The sequence below is a fragment of the Macaca fascicularis genome, chromosome 11 (assembly GCF_037993035.2).
Source record: "Macaca fascicularis isolate 582-1 chromosome 11, T2T-MFA8v1.1".
NCBI classification, from domain to species: domain Eukaryota; kingdom Metazoa; phylum Chordata; class Mammalia; order Primates; family Cercopithecidae; genus Macaca; species Macaca fascicularis.
Window position 1 is genome coordinate 89,804,712 of NC_088385.1, and position 17,007 is coordinate 89,821,718.

Below are 17,007 nucleotides of genomic sequence, written 5' to 3' on the forward strand. Positions count from 1 at the left end.
TCATTAATCAAGTGTCCAGATTATTGTGATTTCATAAAGTAGTATCTTAGACAAAGACAGGGTTGTTAGGGGAGATGGGAGAAAAGATGGGCGAAATGTTCCTAGGGAAAAGAAATACTACACATGCAGTATTATTAGAACATGTGCTCATGATCAGACAAAAAAAAAAGGTTAAAAGGATTTAAAAGAGAACATTTTGTTATTTTGTTTTAAGTAACATGATTTTCTAGAATTTAGGTCTTAGAAATAGCAGTAGTTCATATGTCCAGGTGCATTTTCTTTCTTTGACAAAAACAAATACTGATTCTTTCTCTTTCCCCAATTATTTTCTTCATCACTGGCTGCTTAATTTCACTGTCTGTTGTTCTAAAAGATAGATCATTAGAGGAAAAATCTGAGAAGGAAAATATTCTTTTAAAAATGCTGTAATATATCCATCTACACATAGATATACAAAATTGACCCTACTACTTTTAATTTAAGAGACTGGAAATATTTTTTTTCAACTTCTCCCCCAAAAGGCACTTTAAATTCACACTAATATATAGCATGGCCTGATTTTCTTAATTTCCAGGCAACTCTGTATGATATGGACTTACTGCCATATTAAAATATGTTCTTCCACTATGTCAACCTTATGTGATATCCTTGAGTTCTAAACAAACAAAAGAATGATACCTGCTACCACAAAAACACACATAAGTATATAGCCCATAGACCCTATAAAACAACCACACAATAGAAACTACAAAGCAAAAAACTAATAACTTCATGATAGGATCAAAACCTCACATATTAATATTAATCATGAATGTAAAATGTCTAAACGCTCCACTTAAGAGGCACAGAGTAGCAAGTGGAATAAAAAAAAATATGTCTGCTGTCTTCAAGAGACACATCTCACACATAATATGACACCCACAGGCTCATAGTAAAGGGTTGGAGAAAGATGTAGTATGCAAACAGAAAACAACCAAGAGCAAGAGTCACTATTCTTCTATCAGATAAAACAGATTTACTTTGTTTATTTGAGACGGAGTCTATGTCACCCAGGCTAGAGTGCAATGGTGTGGTCTCAGCTGACTGCAACCTCCATCTCCCAGGTTCAAGTGATTCTCCTGCCCTCAGCCTCCCTCCCAAGTAGCTAGGATTATAGGCTTCCACCACCATGCCTGGCTAATTTTTGTATTTTTAGTAGAGATGGAGTTTCACCATGTTGGCCAGACTGGTCTTGAACACCTGACCTCAGGTGACCCACCCACCTTTGCCTCCCACAATGCTGGGATTACAGGCATGAGCCACTGCACCTGACCAGGTAAAACAGACTTTAAATGAGCATAAGTAAAAAAAAGTACAAAGAAGGGCATTCCATAATGATAAAGTATTCAATTCAACAGGAAGACTTAACTGTCCTAAATATGTATGCCTTCCACATTGGAACACCCACATTCATGAAACAAGTAGTTTTAGGCCTATAAAAAGACATAGCCACACAATAATAGTGGGGGACTTCAGCACCCCACTGACAATGTTAGACAGATCATTGAGGCAGAAAACTAATAAATTCTGGACTTAGATTCGACACTGGACCAACTGAACTGATAGCTATCTATAGAATACCAATAAACCACCCAATATACGTTCTTCTCATCTGTACATGGAACATCGCCCAAGATCGACTACATGCTTAGTCATGTAATCAATGTGTAATCTCACTAAAGTAAAAAGAAAACTGAAATCATACCACACACACTCTTGGACCACTCTTGGAATAAAAATAAAAATCATTAACAAGGAGTTCTCTCAAAACCACAGTATTACATGGAAATTAAGCAACTTGCTCCTGAATGACTTTTGGGTAAACAACGAAATTAAAACAAAAATCAAAATGTTTTTAAGTAAATGAAAACAGAGACACAACAATCTAAAGTCTCTGGGATACAGCAAAAGCAGTGTTAAGAGGAAAATTCATAGTCCCAAGCGCTTCCCTCAAAAGTCTAGGAAGATTTTAAATTAACGATCTAACGTCACACCTAAACTAGAAAAACATGAGCAAGCTAACTGCAAAGGCAGAAGAAAAAAGGAAATAACAGAAGTCAAAACAGACCTGAATGAATTTGAGACCCCAAAATCGAAACAAAATCAGTGAACCCCAAAGTTAGTTTTTTTAAAGGACAAAGAAGATCTATAGACCACTAGAGAGATGAACAAAGACAAAAAAGAGGGATGACATTAGGTTGGTGCAGAATACAAATAAGCACAATCAGAAATAACAAAGATGACATTACAACTGATCTCAAAGAAATGTAAAAGATCCTCAGAGAATATTATGAATGCTTCTATGCGCGCAAACCAGAAAATCCAGAGGAAATGGATAAATTCCTGGTGTGTTTCACAAGATTGAACCTGGAAGAAATAAAAACCCCGAACAGACTAATGCTGACTTTAGAAATTGAATCAGTAATTTAAAAAAAAAAGAAAAACACAAAAAACAAAAACTTACCTACCAAATAGCACTGGACCAGATAGAGTCACAGCTAAATTCTATCAGATGTACAAAGAGCTGATACTAATTCTGCTAAAACTATCCAAAAAAAAAATCAAGGAGGAAGGACTCCTCCCTGACTCATTCTATGAAGCCAGCATCACCCTGATACCAAAACCTGGCAAAGACACAAGGAAGAAAACCAGGCTGGGCACAACGGCTCATGCCTGCAATCCTGATATATTGGCAAACCGAGGTGAGAGGATCGCTTGCCCTCAGTTGTTCAAGACAAGCCTGAACAACACAGCAAGATCTCATCTCTACTAAAAATCAAAAAGTTTACCTCGGTGTGGTAGCACACACCTGTAGCCCCAGCTACTGAGGCAGGAGGATCACTTGAGTATGGAAAATGAAGGCTTCTGTGAGCTATGATCACAACACTGTACTCCATCCTCGGTGACAAAGCAAGAGTCTGTCTCAAAAAAAAAAAAAAAAGAAAAGAAAAACTAAAGCAAACTACTGACCAATATCCCTAATGAACATAGACACAAAGATCCTCAGTAAAATACTAGTAAACTGAATTTGTGCAGCACATTAAAAAGGTAACTTGCCACAATCAAGTAGGCTTCATTCCTGGGATGCAAGGTTGGTCAACATGTGCAAATCAAAAAATGTGATTCACCACATAAGTAAAATTAAAAACAAAATTTATATGATTATCTCAGTATATGCAGAGAAAACTTTTAATAAAATTTATCAGCCCTTTATAATAAAACCCTCAAGAAACTAGACATTGAGGGAACAAACCTCAACATATTAAGAGCCATCTTTGACACATCCACAGCCAACATCATACTAAATGGACAAAAACTGGAAGCATTCTCTTTGAGAATTGGAATAAGAAAAGATGCTGATTGTCACCATTCCTATTCAACATAGTACTGGAACTCCTGTTAGACAAGAGAAAGAAATAAAAGGCCTCCAAGTAGGAAGAGAAGTCGAACTCACTCTTTACTGATGATATTGGTCTATACTCAGAAAACCCTAAAGACTCTGCCAAAAGGCTCCTGGAACAGATAAATGACTACAATAAAGTTTCATGATATAAAAATTGATGTAAAACAGTCAGTAGCATTTCTATACATGAATAATATTCAAGCTGAGAACAAAATAAAGAATGCAGTCCCGTTTACAATAGCCATACACACACACACACACACACACACAAAATAGGAATATTTCTAACCAAAGAGGTGAAAGATCTCTACAAGTAAAACTATAAAACACTGCTGAAGGAAATCACAGATGACACAAACTACGGAAAAACATTCCATGCTCACGATTTGGAAGAATCAATATTATTAAAATGGCCATACTGCCCAAAGCAATTTACAGATTCAATGTTATTTCTATCAAACTACCAATGTCAGTTTTTACAGAATTAGAAAAACACTATTTTAATATATGGAACCAAAAAAGTGCCTGAATAGCCCAAGTAATTCTAAGCATAAAGAGCAAAACCGGAGGCATTGCATTATTCAACCTAAAACTCTACTACAAGGCTGCCACAACCAAAACAGCATGGTACTGACACAAAATCAGACACACGGACCAGTGGAACAGAATCTGGAATCCAGAAAGTCTCACATCTATAGCCATCTGATCTTCAACAAATTTCACCAAAATAAGCAGTGAGAAAAGGACTTGCTGTTCAATAAATAATGCTGAGATAGCTGGCTAGCCATATGCATGAAATCAAACTGGATCCCTCCTTTTCACCATATGTAAAAATTAACTCAAGATGGATTAAATATTTAAATGTAAGTCCTCAAACTATAAGAATCCTAGAAGGAAACCTAAGAGACACCATTCTGGACATAAGCCTTGGGAAAGAATTTCTAACCAAGTCCTCAGAAGACATTGCAACAAAAACAAAAATTAACAAACAGCACCTAATTACGGTAAAGAACTTCAGCATAGCAAAAGAAACTATCAACAGAGTAAACAGACAGCCTACAAAATGGGAGAAGATATTTGCGCATTATGCATCCAACAGAGGTCTAATATCCAGAATCTATGAGGAATGTAAATAATTGAACAAGCAAAATACAATGCCATTAAAAACAAAACAAAGAAAAAGAGAAAGATATGAGCAGACACTTCAAAAGAAGACATGAAAGCAGCCAATAAACAGGAGAAAAAATGCTCAACATCACTTATCATCAGAGAAATGCAAATCAAAAACCACAGTGAGGTGCCATCTCACACCAGTCAGAATGGCTATTATTTAAAAAGTCAAAGAAACAATAGATGATGGTGAGACAATGAATACTTATAAAAACAGTGTGGAGATTTCTTGAAGAACTTAAAACAGAACTACCATTTGACCCAGCAGTCCTATTACTGGCTATATACCCAAAGGAAAATAAATCATTCTATCAAAAAGACACCTACACTCACATGTTCATTACAGCACTAGTCAAAATAACAAAGCTGTGGAATCAATCTGGGTTCTGTTAATGATGGACTGGGTAAAGAAAAGGGGGTAAATCACCAGGAAATACTACACAGCCATAAAAAGTATATAATTATGTATTTTGCCATAACATGCATGCAGCTAGAGGTCATTATCCTAAGGAGATTAATGCAGGAACATAAAACCAAATACTGCATGTTCTCATTTGGAAGTGGCAGCTAAATATTGGATATTCCTGGCCATAAAATGGCAATAAAATACACTGGGGATTACTAGAGCAGAGAGGGAGGGGAGCAATGGTTGAAAAATTAACTAATTGGTACTATGCTTGGTACCTGGGTGATAGGATCAGTTGTACCCAAAACCACAGCATCACTCAATATATACATGTAACAGACCTGTGCATGAACCCCTTGAATCTAAATTAAAATTTTAACGAATATGTGGGTATCAGTTTTTTTAATTAAAAAAAATGTTTAATATGTTCCTGTTTTTCATATACATAGAAACCAGAAGATTTGGACATGATCTGCATGTAAACAAGCTATGACATTTTTAAACAGTCATGACAAGTCATAAAAAGCCTTTAGTATGAATGATTTATTAAATTACAGGTCCTCATTTATATCCAGACTATTAGGCTTGAATTTTGGCACTTTGTTACCTGTTATTTGACCTTAGGTATGCTATGTAACTTTTTCTTGCCCAAGGTTCATTATGTACAAAATGAAGAAAGTAATAATATCCTACCTCTTAAGATTATTGTTGAATAATAAATTAATGTATGTAAAATGCTCCATACATTCTAAGTACTGAATAAGTTTCTCTGCCACTATCATTGTTATTATTGTAACTGTTGTAACATGAAGGATTTCTGTCTATCATGTTATCAGTAAAATAAAAAAGGGTTTTATCAATCTGGAAAACAACACTAACAGAACCCTAGTCATAACAGTGCTAGAATTGGTCCAAATTTATCCAGAATTTCCAAAATGGCACTTGACTCCTTTTCATTGTATCAACACAAATTAACATTATATAAAATTTGGAAGGTTTTACAGCAAAAAGAAATGTAACTGAGCACACATGTACCTGGAATTGAACTATTTCATCTCTTTTCTCTTTTTCTTCTCGAAAGAGCATTAGATTTAGTATCAGAAACTGTTTTAATTCTGGCTTTGCCTCTTATTAATCATAGTAACTAGAGGGAGTTGGTTAATTCTCTGAGCCTCTCTTTCTCCCTTGTAATGTGGAGCTGATAACTCTTTTTACTATGGTGTGCTTTCAGCATCTGCCAGTATTATTTGGACTCCAGACCTTTCCTTGTCCATTCCTGGACTGGGCAGTGGTGATCCTCTGTCCTGTAGTACAGTAATTTTCTACACCCTTTGTTTTCTTATTTATCTCCCTCAGTAGATTTTGCATCCATAGGCGAGTGCAACTCTGTTTTGTTCACATTTGCAACATCCTTTCTTGGACATAGTTAATGCTCAATTAAATCCTTAGCCCATAAGAAATCAGTCACAATAGTCATCTATCTTAGACTCACTCCATTGCTAACTTTATTCAGATTATATAGAGGATGATGATATTCTAATTCAAAGACTCACAGTACATATATTCCTGGAAATGATTTGCTGAATTCCTCTGAGTGACTAGGATCCGCCCCCTCCCCACAAGAATAAGGCAGGCAGAACACGTTTGTCCCAGTGTGATTATTATACTATTTATCTTTTTTTTCGTCTTTGTATATTTTATGAATTGGAAAATGACAGGAAGATAGTCTGTCAACATTGGGAATCCCATGAGGCTACGTACCTCAGTTTTCAAGGTTTATGAGCTTTAGGTACATTGTCAGAGATATGTGCTCATTCCCTTCATGTTCATTCCATCTAGCCTAATAGCATATTTGCCCTTTAGGATTGTAATTATGTGGAGACTAATTAGTGGGCTATTGCTGTTATTCAGGTGACAGATAAGATAAAAAGGGCTCTGACAGAGCTATAAAGATAAACCTTGAGGGGCAGAGTAAAGAGCCTTAGAAAATAAGAATAGGTGGGCTTAGGAGACAAAACATGGAATTGTGAGGATAAGTGAAGACTTAAGAGTGACAATCAGGTTTCTCATTTTAGCAACTGGAGTTTGTGTTAATTACAAAGATTTTTACCCGATTTTATTTGTTTCATTTATTTATTTTTCGGTGGGAGATACTGATTTCATTGTTTGGAGGTATTGATTTTGAAGTTTCAGTGAGCCTCCATCTTGTTGTGGCTCAGCTTTTGAAAGCAGATCTTGATGTCAGGAGGGAGATCATTATTTCTAAATTGTGGGCAGTCAGCATATACATGAGCCACATTTATGCATGATGTCATGCAGAGACTCTATTTATCCATGTAGACTGTATTTATTCCTAGAGACAAGTACAAAATCCTGTAAAACACCAACTGCTTTTAAAGGAGTTCATGAATAAAGAGACATTTTCTTTTTCATTCTGTGTAGGAAGTTCTCAAGAAGACTGGTCTCTCAGGAGCCCAGGAATACAGAATTTCAGGAAGGAAGATGAATTCAGTAGTCTGAGGTGTAGTAGTTGAGTGGAGTTTGACATAAGTGCACTATTTTGGGGGTCTGATAATTGGTAGAAATTTAATAGGACATTTCAGGGGAATTCTGGGAAGGGAATCTAAACAGGATTTAGGGGTAAATGGGATTGGGAAATTGGTCATACACACCACAGACCATTGTTAAAGAAAATCTGGCTTTGAAAGGAAGAACAGTCATAAGCAGTAGTTAGAGGTGGATACAAGAAAGAATAAAGGTTATACGGGTATTTTCTTCTCCTATGTCTAAGAGGTAAATGAACATTTTTGTAATCTTAAGAAAACTATATGGTAAAAGCAGCTGAAGATATTGGGACAAAGAGGGGTTGATTGAAGGATTTTAATTTCTAAAAAAGCTAGAAAAAATAGAATTAAATATCTAGGTGGTATTTCTCCCCTCGTGCCCTTAGCCTTCTATCAAAGGAGATGCACCTCTTTATCTGAATTTTTTTTTCTTTATCTGAATTTTAAAGCAAAGCCATGAAGACATTTAAGGTTGTAGATAAGTTTCAGAAGTTAGCTAATATGTATGAGTTTAATTCATGGGAAAGCATTATGTCAGTAAAATTATTGTCATAAAGAATATTCCTTTTTAAAAATGTGTTCATCCTTTTTATCAATTTTGCCCATGTTTGAATAAAACTGACCATTTCCACAAATACTTGACTACTGCAGGAAGCTTTATTCTCTCTTGTTCCTAGCAGCAGACAAGTACACTTGACAGCATAGCATATTAATTTCATGATCAAATTAACTGTTGTTCAAATTTTTTAATAGAAATATATATATGTGAAAGTGATCTTAATGTGTTTGGGAGTTCTTTATTCAGATGACTTTTTAGCAACTATGAGAAATAATGAAGTTGTTAATATGTGCTTTTGACACATGTGAGCATTCTTTAATTTTAAATATTTTCCCAAGATGCTCATTAAATAATGTATTTTAAAATGCTTAACAGAATAAGTTTTTATTAGCAGCCTTCTCTTTTCTCTGACCTCCATTTTACCAGCCTTTCAAAGACCTCAGCAGCTGCCAAGTTGAATCTGCAATTTGAGATGATAACAGCAGTATTCAGGCTCAATAGATGTGCGGAATGTCTGTAAGATACTTACTGATTACAAGAGAATGGGGATAGGCCAAAAAGCCCTCTGTGCGAGCTTTTTGAACTTAGTTCAATTCTCTTGTTTTGATAGACATGCCTGTAATTGATTTCATTCGGTCATGAGGGTGGGTTCTGGCTTGGCTGAGATGTTACATGCAGTTACTACCTTAGCGCCTTCTAAGAAAGCCTATGGATTCTTGGGGTCTGCAGAGAAAGATGTTTTTCAGAACAGTGAACTGAAATTTGCACAATGTTCTGAAATCCAATCTTATTAAACTAAATCCAAATATCAAGAAAAGGATGATGTGGATAGCTTTCAGTCTTTTTTGTTGTTCTTTTTTGGCATCTGATTAAAGTCTCTCTTTTTACTATTGAGCCAGACTACCTTTTTCCTCTCAGGCAGCCAAGCACCAATATTTCCCAAGTAACACAGCTAGTGAGAGAGGCATCTCATGTTTCCATATATACATATCTCACTGCCTTAGACAAGTTTCCTTTCCGAAGTGATGGGAAAATGTGCATGCTCCAAGAAGAAATCCAGGTGGTTAGTAATTCTAGTGGGAGAGAAAAGACGGCTAGAAAAGGGGAAAGTTCAATGGTGGTTAAAGGCTTTTAGAAAATACCTCCTAATACTTTCTAATGCAGCACAAATGCAACTGATACCTACCCAGTATTTTCCCTCCTGAGGAATCATTTCCTTATATTTAGAATTTATTTTTATACTACCAGGTTAGCATTTTTACTGCGTTGTTAACCGTTTTTATTTTTGGAATATAAAATAAAAATTTGTGGTTTTATATATAATAATACAGTCCTTTCTCTAAATTTCTGTTTTCCTCATGCAGAGGGCTACTTCTCCAGGAGAACAGCAGGTTTTCAGAAGCACTACATTATTATAAATTGGCCATTGGGAGCAGGCCTACCCTGGCTTGTAAGTAATATTCAAGTTTTTATTTTTTTATACCTCTTTCTATATTTGAAAATTAACTCTACAGCCTCACTGAGAAAACACTTGGTGCTTTTATTTCTGAATACTTGCTAATCAAATTATGAACCTCTAACAGTTATATCTTTCAATTGCATCATACTTTGATGTCCATTGATCATTTAAAAAATTATGATAGCTATAACTTTTACTCAACTAGATTTTAAGCTTAAAATATTTGGAAGTGCTTGCTGGCAGGGACTATTTCATATGTTTTGCAGTGATATTTGCAGCTTCTACTACCATTGTTGATCCCATGAGTATTTGTGTCTTAAGTACTTTTTTCTTTTTTAATGAGCACTAAACCATAGAAACCAAATTGAAACAAAGAAAACTTTATTTTATTCACAGTGTATATCATCTTCTCACATTTTCGTTTCCACTTTTCCCCCTCAGCTGCATATTTAAATACCGGTATTATTCTAATGAACCAAGGAAGGACGGAAGAGGCCCGACGGACATTCTTAAAGTGTTCTGAGATCCCAGATGAAAACCTAAAGGACCCTCATGCACACAAGAGCTCTGTTACCAGTTGTTTGTACAACCTGGGAAAGCTGTATCATGAGCAGGGACACTATGAGGTCTGGCCAATGCCTCTCTATCCTTTTCTCTCCCCCTTGTTCGGATCTAGTCTCAGTGGTTTCTAACCTACAGCCTCCTTTCAGAGCCTGTGTCCTTTCAACAACTAATATGTATACACATTAAACTATTGTCCTTTGAAAAACTAATACCTGATGACATTAGAAGGGTTTTTTGATCAATTTTGTTTAGAAAAAGCTTCTGCTAAATAAAAATTTAATAGATTTCTTTCCTGTGAGTTTCTCAGAGCAATTATGTCAATGGTATGTCAATATGTATTGAGACTGTTCAAGATTGGGGAAATAACATGAAATGTTTCTCGAGCTTCTTTGCTCACCATTTCTTTGGTTTGATGATCCAAGACACAGTTTCTAGAATTGTTACCCTATAGCCAGTGTTTGAGATTTTAAAAAATACTTTCTTTGTACTTTGCATGTTAAGGAAGTGATTTGATATAAGTGCCACCCATTTCTCTTAATTCTTTAAAAAACTGCTATGAAATAAAATTTAATTTTATTATTTCTTAACTGAGAGAAAAGAATCAGTGGTGTAACAGGATGTTGCACAGTAGGTTAGGAGGTGACCCAGACTGTTCCTCCTTTCCTGGAAGCCTGCTTGCATGAGTTCCTTATTGCCCCTCTCTCTCCTTCAAACTGCTTTCCCCTGCCCTCCCACTCATGTACTCTTACGCAATGTATTAAAACTGTAATATAAGGATGAAGATACAACTTTTAAAATAATTGCATTTAGTAATTTCACTGGGTCTTAAGAGCTGGAAGATTTGTTAGCTGACATTATATTTAGATCCTACCAGGTTTCCTGACTTAAAGTAATTATGCGCTTTAGATGACTAATGGATAACTTTCAAATATATATATTTTTTAGTTTTTTAGTTGAGTAATCTGTATGAACTTGAGAATTTGTCTTAAAAGACTATTGCTAACATTCAACGCCTCGTTAAGCTATGGCATTCTTCACTGACTGGGCTGAGTATTATCAGTGGTGGAATTGAGATAGTATGCCACAAAAGGACAGCTCAATTATTTTCCTCTAGTGAACCATTTAGAAATAGCAGTGGATGGTTTTAACTTTGGAAGAACGTTATTATCTTATTTTCAGTGATGATCCCTGCACTTTAGTGATGATTTATCTCTTTTTTTGTTGTTTTATAAATTAGGAAGCCCTTAGTGTATACAAGGAAGCAATTCAGAAAATGCCAAGGCAGTTTGCCCCACAGAGCTTGTACAACATGATGGGTAAGTAAAACATTAAGATTTTTTAATTGATATTTCAGGGACCCGTGGAGGAACAGGAACCCATGTTCGTGTTTAATGGAATTCTAATAAATCGTATTAATCCTCACAAAGAAACATTCACAATCTGGCATCATACTCAAATTCTGACAGAGCATATTTATTCTGACATGATAAATAAATGCATTAGCACAGCGATTCCCAACACCTTGGTCATATCCCAGAATTATTGCAAAGGACTCTCAAAACCATCTGGGTATTGAATATTAGCTAGACTCTAGAGACTGTAGAAATAATCTATATATGTATAATTTTTCAATAATAGAGATGAATAAAATATACATTAATATTAGTAGGTTCATCAAATTCATGATAATTTTTATCACAGTATTTTCTTAATCAGAAGAGTCTCTAAACATGCTATGACATAGAGATAAATGAACTTTGATGCTTGTAAAAGATAAGATAAATTAGCCAACTTGTGTGGTTTTCATTGATGAACAGTTGGATTTCAGTAGACCTTTTCAGCGTAATATTTTAGAAAAAAACAAGATTAGGTAGACAATAGATGTGCTACAACAATTATTCTATGTTTTGTGTTGAATAATTAGCCTAATTTTTATTAATCAGAAAGTATATAAATCTAAGCCATGAATTTTTCTGGGTATAAGAGGTCAAGAACAAGAAATTATAATAAAATAGCTTTCATCTGTGATTGATCCCTGTCTGCCTTGTAGTAAATTGTTGCTACAGTTGTTTCATGATGGTTATGACTGCAAACCACATATTCAGCATATGACACTTGGAAAAAAAATCCCTAAAGTAAGGTGGCCTAATGATTAATTAATATTGCTGCTTGGAAATAATAAAGAGAAGAGAAATGTTTTGTCCTCAAATCAAATATTTCTTTTTTTCCAAAGCACAAATTGCAAAGTCAGATTTTCCCTTTTCATTAAACCTGCTTAAGTTGTTTAATATTTCTAGTCCTCTCTCATGCATATAAAATAAGTGAGATTAGACTATATAATCTCTAGGATTACTGTACACTTCTACATTCTATATTTGAGGAATTTAATAGTAGCTTTATGTCTTGAGCACAGAAAAAAATCCCAAACCTCTCCCAAACTACAAAATATACACCTGACAAGAACACTCATGTTCTCTTTTTTCCAAAGAACAGAACATTTAGAAATAGTTTAAAGATAGGCTGGAGCACTGGACAGTAAACAGAAAAACAAAATTATTTGGAAAAGGTTAAAATATTTTTTCCATGTCTCTGGGAATCTCACCCCCAATTTGCCTGGGGAGTGATTGAATATCATATTAAACAGCACACTAGAGTGTTTTTTAATTGTCATTTTTTTTTCTCTTTGGCATAATTACTAAAAGGTTAAAATTTAGCTTCATTAAATACATTCTTGCCATTAATTTTTTATAAATTGAAACAGTGCCTTTTACTATCCAGCATTTCACTGTCAATCTATCTATATGAATGAAATATATGTGTCCATAAAGCACGTGCTTAGGATGTGTAGATTTATGAGTTTAATTAACTTTTTTATTTTAATGGTGGATGTTTTTGTGTCAAAATAAATACTGAGAGAATTGCTTTCTATAGCTTTGGTTTTAGTTTATTATTTTATTCTTAATTCTAGTGCTTCCAAGGCCTTATTCCCAATTTTTCTCAGTTATCAAATAAGACATCTTTCTTCAAATTAGGATAGGTCTCTAAGATTCTTGGCAACAGACTACATGTAGTATTTTTGTTGTTATTGTTGTTAATGGAAAGCGGTGATGTTCACTAGAGTTAGCTGTTTCAGAAATTCATTCAATTATTTTATGTGAATAAATTTGAAAATTCAGCCAGTACCTTGGGATCTGTCTCTCATATGGTTACACAGATGCTCAGCTCACACAGGCAGCAAAAGATAAGTGTGTCCCTGGGGGTTATTGCTTAATCTTTTGTCTCATTTTCCATTAGAGAAGGAGATGGTTGCTTCGTCCAGACTCTGAAAAGCACCCTAACAATTTTTAAAGGGAGGGTCTTAATATTTAACATTCCAGATTTTTTCTATGATTATGATGGCTGCCTTCTATTTAATTTTATGTGAAGGTCTGTTAGCCAATCAGGTTTTATAGTTTCAGTTGTTCAGGAAACTATAATTTTCTCAGAAAGTGAATTCACCTCCTAATCAAAATGGGTTAAATCCCCCAAGTGTTGGCTTTAGCTCCTAATACATTTTGATTAGCCTCCATTTGACAAGAAAAAAAATGACCCAGGAGATAAGCTGCCCTATCAGTTCATCAGTTTCATTAGTCTGTCAGCATGTGCTGATTATCCTATCAAGTTTATCAACAGCCTTGAATGTGTTTTCTAATTCACATATTTACATATTATTAGTGCCCTTTAGGGATCAGTGATGGATTATAATGTCTGGCTAGATTTACCCTGTAAGTGTTCATTTTTCTCATGTGTCATTTACCCCTTCACAACCACTACCTCCAAGCACTTGTGTATAGATATACAAGCATTTTATTTTTTCCCATGCTATTTTTTCTTTTGTTTAGAGGTTAGCAGAAGTAAAGGAGTGTGTGTGAAAAAATACAATTATATTTTTATGTGGTTATTAGTGTAATACTAAATTCACTGCAGTTGCTTTTGTTAAAAAACATTCTAGTCCTTTGATTTTAATCTCCCTTTGAACATTTTATGAAAAACATATTACATACCATGTGCCGCATGCCAGTTGACTTACCCTGAATGCCAAGTGAGTGTGTTTTTCCTGTTTATGTATTAATAGAAAATAACACGTTTGATTAATTCCCCAACTTAAATTTTCCATATTTTAAAACTATTCATTTATTTTATTATGGCAGCTTATAAGTAAATCTTTAAAAATGTTTAAAAGCCTATTCTCGTTTATCCTCTTCAATTTCATAGAACCAAGATGTTTGAGTAACAATAATTGAGAAGTGCCTTCCCATCCTGAATTAGGTGAATTACAAACATACATAAAAAACTAAACAGATAAATAGTATTTTATAAACAAAAGCTAAAATTTTACTTGGGTTCATATAATTAAGATATGGTAATACGTGAAATATTAAGAGAACAACTCACAAAATATGTGTTAAATTGCTCCTAGCCAGTTGTGTGACTTAATTCTGTGGACCTCATTTCCTCTTGAGAAAGCAGGTTAGATTAAATTGAGATTCACCATAAGGTAGTCCCTGAAGTCAGATACCCTTGGTTCAAATTATGGCTTTGACACTTTCTCCCTGAGCATCCTTGGGAAAATTACTTAAAAGAAGCCTCAGTTTCCCTTTTATAAGATTTTGGTAACAGTAGTATCGGTTTGAGGATTGATTAAAGTGATAAAATAAAAAAGGTAAAACAATTGGTCCAACTACCTAACCTAATAAGTGTTTTGTAACGGGACTTTCCATTGTAATTATCATCATTTCCTTAGGCTTTTAAACTCCAAAAGTTGATTGTATTCTTTGTCACTGGCTTTTTGCATTTAGCAATGTGAATATGAATACTTCATAAACAAGATTTTTGTCATCATTATGGCCTTGGTAGTCACCACAGTTCAATGGAGATTCTGTTTAGTTTTATCCTATCTGGAATTGCTGTATTTTCTCTCCAGGCTCATTTCCCTTTTTCTCTCAGTAACTACAGTCAAAATCCTTCTCTTACCATTAGCTATATTAACCAAAACTAAAAGAGTATATTTTGTTATTGCTAATTTACTTGGTTTCATTAATAGAGTGCTTCCTCCAAATTAAAATTGTCATATGTAGGTTAGAGTTTTTTTCTGTCATGATTTATTTTTCTTCTAGATCTAACCAAAATTATTCTGTGTTCTGTCACTCATAGGCATTTATTGGCTCTCAGTTTCTCTTCTTCTGAAATTATAGATGTATTTTAGAATCATGGAATGTTAAAAATGGAAGACTCATGTCTTCAAAGCCCTTATAATATTTTATAAGATAAAAATTAACACCCCCCAAATTTTATAAAGTTCAGATTTACAGTTTGTATTAGAACCAGGAGTATAGTTTCTTGACTTAAATCCAGTGCTTTTTCTGCTTAGTCCTTCTGTGTTACCTAAACTATCACATTTTTTACTGTGTCAAAATAGTTTTCCTTTGCACTTAAAAATTCGCAAAAATTAAATATATTAAAACTTCTACAGTTTTACTATAAAAAAATAAAACAGCTGCAAAGTATATTGAATATACTGGATATTTAAAAATTTTTTTTAATGCAGGATAGTTTCTAAATACCCTCAGTTTCTCTTTTCTTTCTCTATAATTGTTTATTTCTCCTGTTATCTCTACTTAAGCATTGCTTTTGAATAATCCTAAGGGATTATGGGAAACTAAATTAGGCTGCAGCGTCCAATTATTTTTATCTGTTTGAACTCTTTCAATCCCAGAGGTCGTTTTAAGCCTATTTACTATTTAAAATAAAATGACTTGGCTTTCTCAATGCCGAGTAATTGTTGGGTTTAATTATACAAGCAATTTACATCATTTCACCATGGTAATATATCTTGAGAACAAAAGGGCATAATGTATTATATGGAGTAAGAGAGAGCCTAGGGTGACTGTCTTGTCATTTCAGTCTATAATAACTGTTTAGAATAACCTCTGTATGCAAAAAAAAAAAAAAAAAAAAAAAGTCACAAGTGCTGGGACAGTACAGAGGCAGCAGACATATGACATGTAAATAGTTAATCTAGTTCCTTCTCTCAAAGAACTTTCTGGGAGATTTCACAGTTGGTCCAGAGCTCTTTAGGGCCTCTCTGTAATAATTAAATGCCTATGAGTAAAATGGAATACTATTACTCTAACCTTGAAAATATTTTGTCTGTAGCTATATAGGCTATGCTATGTTGACTAGACCAAAGAAAACAAACAAGAGAAACTCAAGCTTTTTAATTTCTTGTGTGATACTTAAGAAATACGTATTCATAATTTCCTGTTCTCTAAAAAGTGTGTTTATGATGAACAATATGTATTTATCTTAGGGAGAGATTCTTTTCTCCAGGAGAAATGTGTGATAATGGTCCATTGCTTTTTATTATCTTCTTTGCCTTCATTTTCATCGTACTGTACTGATTCTCTTATGATAATCTCTTGTTTTGTATATCCCTTTTAGTTTTCAGTCCCAGCTCAATATTGGAAAATGTATTTTCCTCCATCATCCTTCATCTAATAAATGTTTTACTTACATAGATTTGAAATTGAAAAAATGTTTTCTCTCCATATCTTCAATAAGGAGGAGGAATATTTCAATTTAACTTTTAATTCTTTACAACAGCTCTTTAATTATGAGATATTTTCCCGAGTTTATTGGGCCATTCACAGAGAACGAGGAAGAAAAACAATGAATAGGAAACAAAAATGAATTTATTACAGCAATTTTTTTGTATAAAAAGCTTGTGTGAATTTTAGAATTGTATTTTTGAGAAAGAAACTTGTGGTATGAAAGAGTTAAGTGTCATAAATAGCTACAAGTGAT

General features: G+C 34.2%; 1 protein-coding gene across 3 annotated transcripts in view; it reads left to right on the forward strand.

The window, feature by feature from the left end:
- TMTC2 (transmembrane O-mannosyltransferase targeting cadherins 2) overlaps window positions 1–17,007 on the forward strand; it is a 455,593-nt gene that overhangs the window by 272,504 nt on the left and 166,082 nt on the right. For all 3 annotated transcript variants that reach the window (XM_074007499.1, XM_005571660.4, XM_065524634.1), the window contains 3 exons: window positions 9,506–9,591; window positions 10,042–10,226; window positions 11,402–11,480. In XM_074007499.1, coding sequence (XP_073863600.1) covers window positions 9,506–9,591; window positions 10,042–10,226; window positions 11,402–11,480 — 350 coding nt within the window. The remainder of the gene's footprint in view (window positions 1–9,505; window positions 9,592–10,041; window positions 10,227–11,401; window positions 11,481–17,007) is intronic.